Source organism: Colius striatus, chromosome 1 (assembly GCF_028858725.1).
Source record: "Colius striatus isolate bColStr4 chromosome 1, bColStr4.1.hap1, whole genome shotgun sequence".
Lineage (NCBI taxonomy): Eukaryota > Metazoa > Chordata > Aves > Coliiformes > Coliidae > Colius > Colius striatus.
Genome location: NC_084759.1, coordinates 119,565,366 through 119,578,582, shown reverse-complemented (window position 1 = coordinate 119,578,582; position 13,217 = coordinate 119,565,366). Strand labels below are relative to the sequence as shown.

Genomic DNA, 13,217 nt, shown 5'->3' with positions numbered 1-13,217 from the left:
AAGGGCGGAAGTTGCAATATGACTGGATTTCAGTACCAGAGTAACCTCAAGCGTGCTAATGACTCTCCACCCAGATTTAACCTCTTTTTGTTCCAGTCTCCAGTCACACTACTCCAGTGTCCTTTCTAGTCACCCGTTGGTGTGTCCCCTCACTCTTCATTTCCATCCACTTCCACTCAAATCATTTCCTGTGCCAAATATCCAGCAAAGCTTATGGAAAATCACAGCAGGGATGAAGTGGGTAAACAGACAGACACAAAGCTGATGAAAATATTAATTTTTCAAGAGGTTCCAGAGCCTCAATTAGCAAACCTGCTTGCTAGGGCTGTGTGTGCTCTGGGTGAGGGGGGTTGAGGAGGCTACGCTATTTGTTCCCTACTGAGACACCAGACTGTGTACTGGTGTCACCTCTGGTCTGCTGTGCCATACATATGTGCTTGCAAAGTGAGCAGGAGAGGGTTTGCTGTTACTTTAGGAAAGTGAAAAGCAGAAAAAGCTCAGGTCATTCCTGTGATGAAAAAGTCTGTGCTATGTGGTTTTTAGATGTTCCACTTGAAGGATGAGAGTCTCCAATTAATGGTTTGAAGACAAAAGCAGTTTAAAGTACCTGATTTTATATCAGTAGTTGGCCATGTATTTTTTAAGAAAAAAAAATATCCAGCTGCTAGGGGGCTAGGGGAATGGAAGGGATGGGAAAACTAAGTTTGAGCTGTGAGAAAGCTTTGGAACTTTTTGATATCTACAGGATGGATCTGGTGATGAAAGATCTGTGTAACCTTGTAACATAGGTGGTCTTCAAGCCACCACCACCCTCACTGGTCAGGATAACAGTTTAGTTCTAGACTAGAAGCACCGTAAAACAGCTCCAGGATAAATGGTGTAAGCAGCCAGCTCTTGAACACCACGACCTTCTCAGAAAGACATTGAGAAATACAATTTCAGGGATATTCTTTAGACCTTAGGGAAGGATGAGTGAGCTGCGTTACAGAATGAATCTTCACTAAGACATGAGGTATGATAGATGAGTACTTAGCACACCATGAATGAGCTCCAAAACATGGGGAAGAGCTGTTCATTGCTAAAAAAGCATGAGCAAATTCTGAAATACATTAAACCATGTGCGAAGATTGATAGACACCAGAGACAAATCCTTAATCTTGTTGGAGAGCTGCTGGAGGGCATCCCTCCCTAGTTTATGCAGTGGTACTTCCACCTCTAGAAAAGACAGGCTATTGCCCCTGCAGTAATAGACAAGTTTTAATTACAGGAACAGAACTGGTAGTCAGAATGGGGTACAAGCAGGCAGTGTGCAAACCAGTTTCAACATTTAAGAAAAGGGACTGAAAAATAGTGTCTTCCTCTCAAAAGCGGGGGGGCGAGATAGGGAAGTAGTAAGAAAAAAGACCCAAATGAACCATGGTAAGTAGAACCTAGTAATCCCTAAAGCCTCAGAGTAGAGTGCAAAGCCCTGGAAGGAAAAAATTAATAACTTTCAAAGTATGACCTTGAAAATGGAATTAACAGTACTCCTTCCTTTTAAGCCTTCATGATAATAAAGATTTCATCTTCTGAAGCCCTGGCAAGAGAGTCAACAGACTAGAAAAATTATTTCCTGCAGAGAAGCTGGCAAGTGTAAAACCTAAGACCCCTCCAAGCCTCAGGGAGTGAGGTGACTGAGAGAAATCTGTATAGTGCACATCCCCTTTCCCTTGCACCTGCTTAGAGTTATGTGGATGTTTTTTTTATTCCTCGATCTTGGTCCTCTTCTTTGATCATGAAGCAGGACTCCAGCCTTCACTGTAAGTAGAGTCAGCCTGTCAACAACGTGGAGCACGCAGCCACTCTGTTTGGAGGGCACTTGGAAAAGCAGCAGGTCAGCTCTACTTGGCTTGCCATCACTCCTTCCTTCCCATCACAGACAAGGCCTAACTTCTGTTTAGAAACCCTTGGAGCTGGTTGTCTTTTTACATCAGGTTTTGCAACAACTTCTTTGATGCAAAGGGTAGATTCCACAAAGCAAATAAAGCTCTCTGATGCCCTTTGAAACTTCTCTGTGGGCTCCTCTCCATAAGCTCTGCAGATACATCAAGCCCTGGAGTTTTGTTAATGTAAATGATAAAAAACCTGGCACCCAATGCTTTTCTTGTCTGCGTTTTGTGAGACAATGAGACCCAGGACCTAGCAGAGTATTCTGGATTGGGGAATGTGAGTGTGCACTGTGTAGATGGGTGGGTGATTTTTCTTTTACCCTCTGGATATGGACCGGAAATACACCTGCTTTCTGCTTGCCTCTCAAATCACAGAATCACAGAATGGTTGGGGTTGGAAGGGACCTCTAGACATCACCTAGTCCAACCCCCCTGCTAAAGCAAGTTCCCCTCAATCAGGTCACACAGATGACCCTTTTGAAAGGTCTATGTTGGAAGTGTTGAAAGGTCTAGGTTCAATTTCTGCTGGCAACAATTGTGTTGCTCACAGCACTTGGAGATATGCCTCTTTGCAACCAAGGGGACTTGAGGATTTGCTTGCAAGTCTGGCCTCGTTTATCTGTTCGTCAAGGGTTACGTGTGATGGGACAGTCTCTATCCCCCTCTCTTACAGGCCCTTTCAGGGGTGCCAAAGGGAGCTGGAGAGAGTGAGGGGAAAGAAAGAAGGTGTGTCTGTGTGGAGGATGCAGAACGAGCTTGAAACTTCACCACCACCACCACTGCCCCCCACATCTCCCCACTCCCCTCATACCCCACCCCTCTGCTTCTTGCTACCACGTTGGGTAGAAATCTTGCTTCTGATGGGGATGATCACCCAGCAGGTCAGATCTGTCCCTGCCCCGGCCCCCAGCAGTGTTACCAAGGGTACCGCTGCGTGGTGGCTGTGCAGAGACGCGGTCCGGGCGGGCGCGAAGGGGAACAGCCGTACATAAAGCATGGCGGTCGGTGTCAGGCTGCCGCCGGCGCCGAGCAGGGTTTCCAGGCCTTCGCCTGCCACCTCGCGGGGACCAGGCGAGATAGCGACAGCGGCGCCTCGCCAGGCCCTACACCCCCGCCGCCGGTTTGTGGCCCAGCTGGTATCTTATCCATGGCTAAACAGCTCAGTAGGAAGCCCCACTGTTTTTTCCTGTAGTTCTGATCCGGTCTGGTACTGACTCCTTGACTTTGCATTCATAGAATAATAGAATCACAGAATGTTTGGGTCGGAAGGGACTTCTAGAGATAATTTAGCCCAACCCTTTTCCTATGCCTCTGACCTGACAGTCATCCTCTCGCAGTTACCACCTCCCCATGCAGCCCCCTACCCTTTCTGGGCACTGCAGGCTTCAAGGGGCCAATGCCAGCCATGAGACAGGGAATCTACAGGGCTATTGCACAGCCTTCTGACCTTGGCTACTGCTGCCAAGGCTGTGTGTTGCAGTACCTTGTAGCGCTATCAATTCAAGGCTTGAAGACAGGAAGCGAAAGACGCATTTATTCATCCCACAAAGGACATACCTCAGAAGTCTGCTTCCCTTTTGGTCATTTCTGCAACTAATCTTTCTGGAGGTTGAGCCAAGGAGGATGCACCAGTGGAGTCTCAGTTGCTTAGGCCTTTGGGAACCATCATACCAAGGCCTCTCACAACTAAAATGTGTTCCCTTCTGCTGCCTGCGTAGCATCCAACTGAGGGATCAGTAATAGCTGTGCCTCAGATTTGGTGAGGAGACTTTCAGCGCTGCGATTCAGAACTGTAGCATTCAGTGGACACTGGGTAACTTCTTTCCAAACAATTTCCTCCACAAAAACCTCATCTCCCTCTTTCCTAGGGAAGTCTAAACACACTCCAGCTAATTGTTCTCACACTGAGCATTTTCCTTAGCCTGACTCTCCTGCAGTCAGCAGAGGAGACTGCAGAGCAAGGAGTGTTAATCTAGCCAGTTTAGGTAGCAATTAGTAATGGGCAACATGCCAGGTTTTCTGTTATTGCCAAGATCCTAAAGTTACGGGAGAATGTAACATCCAAATTGAATGTGTGGCAATAATATCATTGCTGGCATCTTACTGCCACTGTGCTCCTTAAAAGTTGAGGGAGGCTGTAGACGAGGAAGTCTTTGGGCAGTCCAGAAGTGACTGGGCAAGTTCATGGAAGGAAAAATGAATCTGTCAAGGATTGCATCTTCTTCCGGCTCAGGATGACTCTGAAGCACTTGAGACAGGACAACATGATGCCATGCTGGCTGCATACTCCCCTACCCAACACCTGCAGGAGTGGCCCTCTAGAGCTGATCTTGTGGTGTGTTCCCCTTGGTGGAAGACTGTTCTCGAGGAAAAGAGCATCTCTGGGCTATGCAGTCTTCCTGTGGTTTGCTGTGAACATATGCAGCACTCTACCATCTCACTCAAGCCCCACCACCCTTCTTGCTGTATATTTTCCTACATCCGTCACAGGAATAGGAGCGGTTCCTGAGCCATGACACACACACACACAGCATTACAGCTATACCACGCCAACTAGCATACACAGTCATGTCCTCTGTAATGAAACCTGGACTCACCTGGCTTGCAGCCCTCTGGGGAGGAGCAAGTGCGGCAAGCCGAGCTATGCTATGCCAGTTGTGGGGGTGAGCTTAAAACCTGAGAGGGGCTGAAGCAGTGATGCACAGGTCCTCAGGAAGTCATTCAAAATGCTTGAACACTGTGGGGACTTCTTCCCACACACCTAAAGCTGTTGAAGACAGATAGTTTTGGTGACTATCCACCTTTTTCTGAAAGCCCAAATCTCTGCAGTGTTGCAAGGCTCTGAGCCAAGGCATCAGAGCAGAAAAATGTTCTGAGGGACAGTCACTGGCTTACTTTTTTTTTTACTATTAAAATAAGCTGCTTTTTTTTTGCCTCCTCAGGCCTTACTTTAACACACAGCAGAAGAATTTTGTCTGCTGCTTTTCCACTTAAACCAAGAAAAATAAAATCAGCCCAAGGCAAACACTCAGCACGGGATCATTCCACCTGCCTTCTTGATGCTTGTAAAGTGCTATGCAAACTGGGCCTTGTAACGGGGAAAGTCAGGCAGACTTAGCAGAGGCGGCTGCCACTGGCTCTGCACAGGACGCTGATAAAGCTCACAAGGAAAAAACGCAGTAAAAACTTCTGTAAGGACAAGGGAGGCCTGGCACAGGCTGCCCAGGGATGGTGTGAAATCTTCTCTGGAGGTTTTCAAACGCACATGGACAGGTGTGACCTGACTGAGATGAACCTACTTTAGCAGGAAGGTTGAACTGGATAATCTCTAGAGATCCCTTCCAACCCCCCACCACTCTGTGACTCTCTGATTCTATGAATGTGAAGGCATTAGGTGAAGGGACTATCACATTTACAGTTATTTCACATGTGGCCTGGGTCATAGGGGTTGTTGATGGTCTCTGGTGGTTCCTAGTGGTTATTGAAGAGCTGTCTTGCAGATTTCTTGAGTCCTTTCTGTGAACTCTCAATTTCTTCTTCCATATATGGTCTTTGTCTTAGCTCATCATTCTGTTTGTAGAGCTCAGATTCCTTATCTTGGTCTTGCTAGGTTATCTGCACCCCCTTAAGATGTCCCAGACACAGTTAACGATTGTATCTGAGATCCCTTGTGACAGTTGTGAGCCAATCCACGTGGTTTGTTTCTTATCTACCTATGCATACGAAAAACCTCAAAACTCTTCAAGTGAGCACAACAAAACACCTAGTAGATTTTTTCCATCTTTCAGCCTTTTTCAAGGCATCACCATATCCTCATGTGAAAATGTGGAGATGTGCTCCCAGAAGTGTGAGGAAAAGAACCCTGGAGCCTCATTGTAAGAGGCTGGTGCACAAGGCCATTACAAGCAGGTAGACAGGAGCAGCAAGGGCAGGGAAGCACAGCTCTGTTTTTCCCACAGTTAAATTTGAGGCCAGAGCTAGGGTTACCCTGCCTTGGGGAGAAGGGTGGGATGAAGGAACTGTACAGGGTCTCCTTCATCCCTGAGAGCATTCCATCTCCTTAAATCTTGGCTCTAAAACTTCCTTGTGCCGTGACACCGATGCAGATCAACCGGGCTGAATGTGTGGCACAGATAAACCCTAGGAAACATGAGGTGCCGTGTTTCATGCAGCTGTTGCTGCATGATGAGGTACCGTGGCGCAGGGCACCTGTATCTGTGCCAGGTAACTGAATGCCTCACTATTTTGAGAACGGAAGAGAAGTGCAATTGTTTTGCCCTTGCTAATTTTGTCTGTTCCTTCTTGATTTGATTAATGTGATCTAACTCGGTCAGCCATTTGGGGTCTGAGGGGGGAGTCTCTCGAGAGTTTATTTGCAAAATGCTGCCAGATATTCATATTAACTCATCATCATCAGAAATCCAATTTCCTTCCCTAACTGCAGTGGAAGAGAAACCCCTGGAAAGCTATTGCGTGGTCGCAAACTTTGCAGCGCTGCCAAACTGCAGGGGAATGATTAGGCCGGGAGATTAGCTTGCAGAGCAGATTCCCAGAGCCTGCGGGCTCAAGGTTATGAAAGTGGAAGACTGCAGAAAAAAACCAAGCCACCACTTGTTTGCCAACACCCCACATCCCCTTCACTGCTGTGAGGGTCGCTGCTTGGCTTTTAGCACCAGCTCAGCGCAGGAGTGACTGAGTCCCAGGCCCAAGTCCGGCTACTGGATGTGTGTGTGGCCAGAGCAGGCAAGGGGAGTGCAGTCGGCTGGAGGATTGGGTCTCTGGCGGCGTCCCTCTCCCAGGGATGCTCGTTCTCTCGTTCTCTCGCTGCGGCGGCGGCAGCGGCGGGAGACACCAGGAGGGGCTCCGCGGCGTGTGGCTGTGGCCGCCAGGGGGCGACGGAGACCGCGGCGTGTGGCGGCGGTGGCAGGGGCTCGGGGCGGTGTCAGAGGGACCCGCCGCCGGGGACAGATGCGGCTTTGGGGGCTGTTTGCGGGTGGATGTGTGTCTGGCGGATACTACTTCCCGCACAAAGTCTCACTCAAACATAAGTATCTTCTTCTAACGTTTTCACTCTTCTGAGTAACTAGCCGCCCCGCCCCCAACGTTTTCAAGATGAAATTTTGTGTGTAAACTATACCCCACGTTTTCAGAATACACGTGTCAGTAAGTGTAGCATATGTGGCAGGTAGTTTAGCAATCTCTGCTGTAGCACACTGAGATGACCTGCAGCCCCCAAGGTTATTTGCAGGGCTGCAGCAGCTTTGAAGCACCCTGGCTCCCAGGCCTCCCAGTCAGCTTAACACACTGCCTGGCCCCCTCTCAGATACACATTGCCTGTGGTCGCGAACAACCACTGGAATTAGCAGGCGGTGTTGCAGCAGAAAACGATCAGGACTGCACGTGGAGACACTTCTCTGTCGTCAGCCCCGCCACCTCATGGCTACATGCAGGGTGGAAATCATGAGGACATATAACTTGCACCATTTTTCAGCTGTGGAGATAGGGGTCCTGACTTGTCAGATATCCTCAAGCGCACGTGCATAACCTCAAGCAGAGCAGAAGCTGTGATAACTTCACAAATCCTTCATCACGCCATACCTTGTCTGTCCTCCCTTATGCCTAGGTATTGAAGAAGCTATCTCTTTACCATACCATACCATAACCATACCATACCTCACCTCTATCCCCCATCCTACACCAAACACACAAACCATGAACCATGCACTTACACTTGTTAAGGCCCTGCCTGTGCTGTGTCAGGCAAGCATTCCATGCTCCCAGAGCTACACATGCCTTTGCTATGATTGCATGTGCACCCTAGAAAAGTGGCGAGGAAGGGAACTGTTACTAGTTGTGTATGTGTTGCATACATGTCCATGTATGTGTTGGACAAATAGTATTTTAGCGAAAAAGTTAAAATGTGAAGATTGAAAACTTTTTGTGGGCAACACACCCTGCCTGGCTTATTCTGGGTCATTTGCTGGGCCAGAGTAGTCATGTTTTGGGACTTGTTCACTGCTGATATGAGATGCAAATGGTCCCAAACATCCTCCCCCCAGTTATTTGACTATGAAAGATGCTTTCTCTGAGACATAGGTCAGGTAAGTGCAGTAGCTGAACTTAAACTTGTTCCTGAGCTCAGAGAGGGAAATAAATCCCTGTCACCCAAACAACGAGTGAAAAACCGGTGTTGTAGGAATTGTTGGACTAGCTGCGAAAGGTGAGCAGAGTCCAACTGAAAAAAATTAGCTATAGATGGAATATAGTTTTTCCACACAGTTCAGCACATACTTAATAACGAAAGAATAGAATTGGTCACAAATACCTGATCTAGTAAGTGACAGGCTACATTAGGAAGAAATCACACGAATGAAAGTGCTACAGAATTTCAGGGATTATGGGGGCATCCTTCTTGGGATTTAGCTGCCTTTTAGTCACCAGCTTCAGTTTAATAGCAGCTGTGCTGCCAAGAAAGCCTGTGGCACCTATGCTCCACCCAGCAGAAAGGGGTTCTTTGCCTGCTAAGCTCTGGAGGCTGTGAGAGGGAGCAATTGCTCTTCAGGCCCATAGGGCTCTCCTAATAAGGACCTTTGGGGGGTTTCTGGGTTGCCACCTTTTGGGTGGTGACCTTTTGGGTCACCACCAAGGGTGGGTGACTCACCTTTGCCACTAGTAATAGTTCTTTTTGGTAATAAGCATGTCTTCTTTCTCCCACATTAGGATCAGCCCCAAACATATAGACTTACCTCCATCATCTCCACACTTCAGCTCTTCCCGCATCCCTTCTGTGTAAAGCACTGCATATACGTAAATTTATGTATATGTATACATAAGTGTGTACATATACATGTGTGTGCACATACATATAAGTGTACATATGCATGTAAGTGTACACCTATGTGTACATAGACACTATGAGCATGCAATTACAAAGCCATAGTCAGGTACATCTCCCTGCTCTATTATAAAGGAAAGGCTGCCAAGGCTTGGTATTGCAAGGTGGAATTTAAAACAGCCATTTAAAGCCATCCAGAAAAAGGAACCCCACAAATGAGAGGATGAATGAGAAGATGTCAGCAGTGTTTAATATTCCCAGAGCGGGGTGGCGTTATTTGTTGCTGCAGCAGAATGCTCCTCCCTGCCTCCTCTGACAGACCCCTGGGCATGCACACATGCTTGTTCATTTCCCACCCTTAACTTGAAATCCACCTCCCTGTTACACCCTATGTCTTCAGCCCCTTCAGCCTTATGCCACAGGACCCTCAAGCTGGCAGCAGAGCCTTCCTCCACCCCGATTAAGGGATAAATAATTGCAGCGCAGCCCCTTGGGGAGGGGAGGTGGCCACTGGTTGGGCCATGTTTTATTGATTAGAGCACCATGATGAATCAACCCTCACGAGCCAGTGTCTGGCTGCAGACAGGCACTGGCCACTTCACAGAATTAACAACGAGCCTTGTCTGGGAAGGTGGTGGTGCGGGGCTGGGGGCTGGAGGTAGCCAGTGGCTCCCAGATGGAGGCACAGTGAGGAACGGGATGGGGTTGGCAGCCAGGTTTGAGCCTTCCCACTTGCTCCAGGCCCTGCTTCTCCAGGCTTGCTTAGAGAGAGCCCTTGGAGCACTGGGTGGGAGGGGAGGATGCTGAGGAGCTGGCGGGCAGTTAAGAACCTGTGTTTGGGCTGGATGGAGGTTCACCTAAGCAGGAAGGTGACAGTTCTCTGCAGCCCTAGACCCCTGCCACAGGTGCAGCCCGGGACCAGAGCTCTCTGTTCCTGTGTTACCCCCATCCTACCCAGCCATGTTTAATCTTTTCTTTTTTTCTCCCTTCTCGCACCCTGCAGGACCCGGCACGGGGAGAGTAGACAACGGCTCCATGAGTTTGGCCGTCCCACTGTGGCTGCTGGCAGCATCCCTGCTCTGCCTACTCAGCAAATGTTAATACAAATCAGAATTTAAAAATAATATTAATAATAATAATAATAATTAAAAAAACCCAACATGACAACAACAACACACAAAACAAAACGCGTTATACAGGAGACAGAGCGAAGAGAGGGGAGAGAGAAAAAAGAGAGGGAGGGAGAGAGAGAGAGAAGACTGTTTCTTTCACAACTGTTGTGTGTTCAGGAGCGAAGAGGGGGGAGAGGAAAAATTACAGCAAAGGAGACTCAGCAACATTTAATCCAAAACCTGACAAGCTGGCTGTCAAGTCACCGACCGTCAAGGAGGCAACACGAAGCATGGGGGAGAAGGGGGCACCAGCAAGGATCGTGTCGCCAGAGGATGCTGCAATGTAAACAATCCAACAACACCAATCGAACAGAAGATCCCTTTTCTTTTCTCTCCTCCTTCCTCTTTTCCATACTCCCTCACCTACCTTCCTTCCTTCCTTCCTTCCTCCTCTTTCTGTCTTTTGTGGAAAGAGGTCTTTGCTTCCGTGTCTATAGCCACTTAACTTTTTGGATGCCCTGGGTCATTTTTGTGAGCCTACACTCAGTCAGTTCATATTTTTGAAAACAGAAAAAAAAAAGTTAAAAAAAGGAAAAAGAAAAAAAAAAGCCACAAACCAGAGCAAGTCACCTGAAGCTCTCTGCACACTGGTGTCCTGTGAAGAGCCCCTTCCTCTCTTCACTTCACCCTGCACTCCTGTGCACCCAGCCCTTGCCTAAACACCTTCCTTCCTGCCTCCTCCTTCATGCAACATCGTGCTTGCTGGCCTGAACTAAAGCTGTGTGTCAGCTCTACTGAACACGTGCTTTTTCTTTTCATTTTTTCAGTCTTCTTTCTCTCCCCTCTCAATTTGAGCCGATGTATTTCTCCTGTGTATGCCTGCGTGCGTGTGTGTATGTGTGACTCTCACTCTATCTTCTCTTTCTCTTGCTCTCTCTAAGCATGCAAAAGGAACAGTCCATGTGTACATATGCTCATCCTGCTATAGATAAGGTCCTGCCTCGTAAGTGTGAGACAAGATGCTCAGAGGTCACTCAGGCAGAGAAGAGGGGTGAGCAGAGAGGGCCAACTGCAACACAAGTTCTCATGATGTCCCCTCTCTGGCATCCTCCCTGGCTTTTTGACTCCTGGCCACCTTGCTTGCAAGAACCAGTCTGCACCCTTGTTTAGCCTTTTACTCTCTCCCACCTGCAACCTGTCTGGCTGTCAGTCTCCAAGTACCAGCATAGCAGCCCCTGCTACATGAGTGCTTGCACACATGCATGGGGGTGTGCACACATGTGCATTTTTTCAAATAAGCAGAAGAAACCAGGACTGACCTGCAACACTGCAGAGCGCAGAGTGCAGCCACCTACTCCTACCGGGGAGGGAAGGGGGGGGCTAGGCCAGTGGGATGTGAGTGATGAGATCTTCAACATTGCCATGCTCTAATCACCTCCTAACTGTTTTGGTATTCATGTGAAAAATAGAGCCAATACCCTTTTTTGTTGTTGTTCTTACTGTTCTCCCTGTTATAAAAGGAAATGTATGCAGTGTATGAGTGAGAGTGTGTGTGTCTGTGTGTATTGTACAGCACTGTTACTACAGAGCTCACTTTACAAATTCCACCTTTCAAATAAATTGGGTCAGAAAATGTCCAGGACGTGTGAATGTAAGAAGGAAAACTAATGTCAGGTCCAAAATCCCGGGCTTATAATGAAGGTGCTTAAAGTGATGCAGCAAAGAAGTAGGCAGCACAATTTCCCCTGCTCGTTTCTCATCTGAAGGGTGCTAGTCTTGCTGGAGAGGGACATTGCTTGCTGTCACCCTTCCCATGGCAGAATCACATGCAGAGGTGCTAACAGTAGATGCTCCAGTGACTCATGAGTGAGGAGAAGGAAAGGGAAATAACAGGCTGTAACAAACAGGAATGAGAAGATGCTGGGTGGTAGCTGGAAATTGCCACACTGGCAACAGGTCTGCTGCAAGAGCCAGAAAGAGCAATGGGAGAGAGGAAGACAACAGTCATGTACTCCAGTGGCTACAGTGCATGTGTGCAGGCAGGGGCAGTGGGGAGAAGACTCTTGCATTCCCTGGCTAGTTACAAGCCCTAGCCTCCACCGCAGCACAGATGATAAAACACAGGGCTCATCAAGTAACCAGCTGGGTTTTTTGGAAGGAGGGATGTATAAGGAGGAACTTGAGTTAGCTCACACAAGTCAAGCGACCATCTTTTTGATGGTGCAGTGTTTTACAGACGCTTGACACCACTGAGCTTTCAAGCAGCAGCAAGCTGTCTTGCCTGTCTCTGCCTTGTGAATGAGTGCAGTGGTAGCACGCTCAGCTGCCACGCTCACACGCTCTTGAAGGCAAAGGGGGAGCAGGTTGGGAGGCAATACCCATTGACTGTTCCCCTGCCAGGAAGGAAAGTGGAGCTTGCTGCCTGTGAGCCCATCTCCCCCCATCTTTGCACAACCAGCCACCCAGTGTGATGCTTTCACCTTGCACTGCGGCACTGCTGGTGCCTGCTGAGCTCAGCTGTTTTGGGCAGCAGCAGGCAGGCAATTAAGCAGGCTGTCAATGCAGGAACAAGCAAGGAAATATTAAAGAGACACAAGAGGTTGACATTTGCGTGATGGAAGTTTTGCTGTAAGTCTGCTGTGGATTTGGATGGTGGTAAATGATGTTCCCCCTGCTCCTTCAGGCCCCAAAGCCATACCTGGGGATGTTTGTGCCTTGGTGTAAGAGCTGGGCAACTGATGCTTGCAATCCACCCAAGGCATTCAGGGACAGCTCTCCCCTTCCAAGACAGAGTGGTCATGGATGGGACATGTGCCATGGAGACTGGCACACTGTGGCGCAGTAAGAAAATTTCCCCATGTCATTCAGAGCATTCAGAAACTCTAGTCCTCGTGCCTACCTCTTGAGAGGGCCATGTCATCCAGTGTTTTAGTTATGATTCCAGATTTCCTCCTGCAACAGGGCTCCTCATCTTGCCGGTAAAGCCCCAGTGAGGCAACGGTGGTCTCAGAAGCTGGTGCCGGGAACTCCACCCTCTCCAGCACACTGCATCACTGGCATTTCTCATGCTCAGGGCTGTACCCACACCTGGATTTATTGTCGCAGGCTTGTTGAGAGGAGGTCAGCAGCCTGCAGTGACTTGCTGCCATGAGCCGTTCCTAAGGGCTGAATCAAGCCCACTGTTTTCTTTACACATCGAGGCTTCTCCTTGATGTCAACCCGGTCGTTATTGTAAGTTCTGTTCCACATGTCGTTCTCTGTGTTTTTGTCACTGCAGGATCACTCCTGGGTGCTGGGTTCACACATGTCAGAGCCCTATAATGTCGTGGTAGTCACAAGTCC

At 48.5% G+C, this 13,217-nt stretch overlaps 1 protein-coding gene across 2 annotated transcripts in view; it reads left to right on the top strand.

Moving 5' to 3' along the window:
• LSAMP (limbic system associated membrane protein) overlaps positions 1-12,067 on the top strand; it is a 317,345-nt gene extending 305,278 nt beyond the window's left edge. For both annotated transcript variants that reach the window (XM_062005010.1, XM_062005002.1), the window contains one exon: positions 9,767-12,067. In XM_062005010.1, coding sequence (XP_061860994.1) covers positions 9,767-9,864 — 98 coding nt within the window. In that variant the 3' untranslated portion in view covers positions 9,865-12,067. The remainder of the gene's footprint in view (positions 1-9,766) is intronic.
• The last annotated feature ends 1,150 nt before the right edge of the window (positions 12,068-13,217 follow it).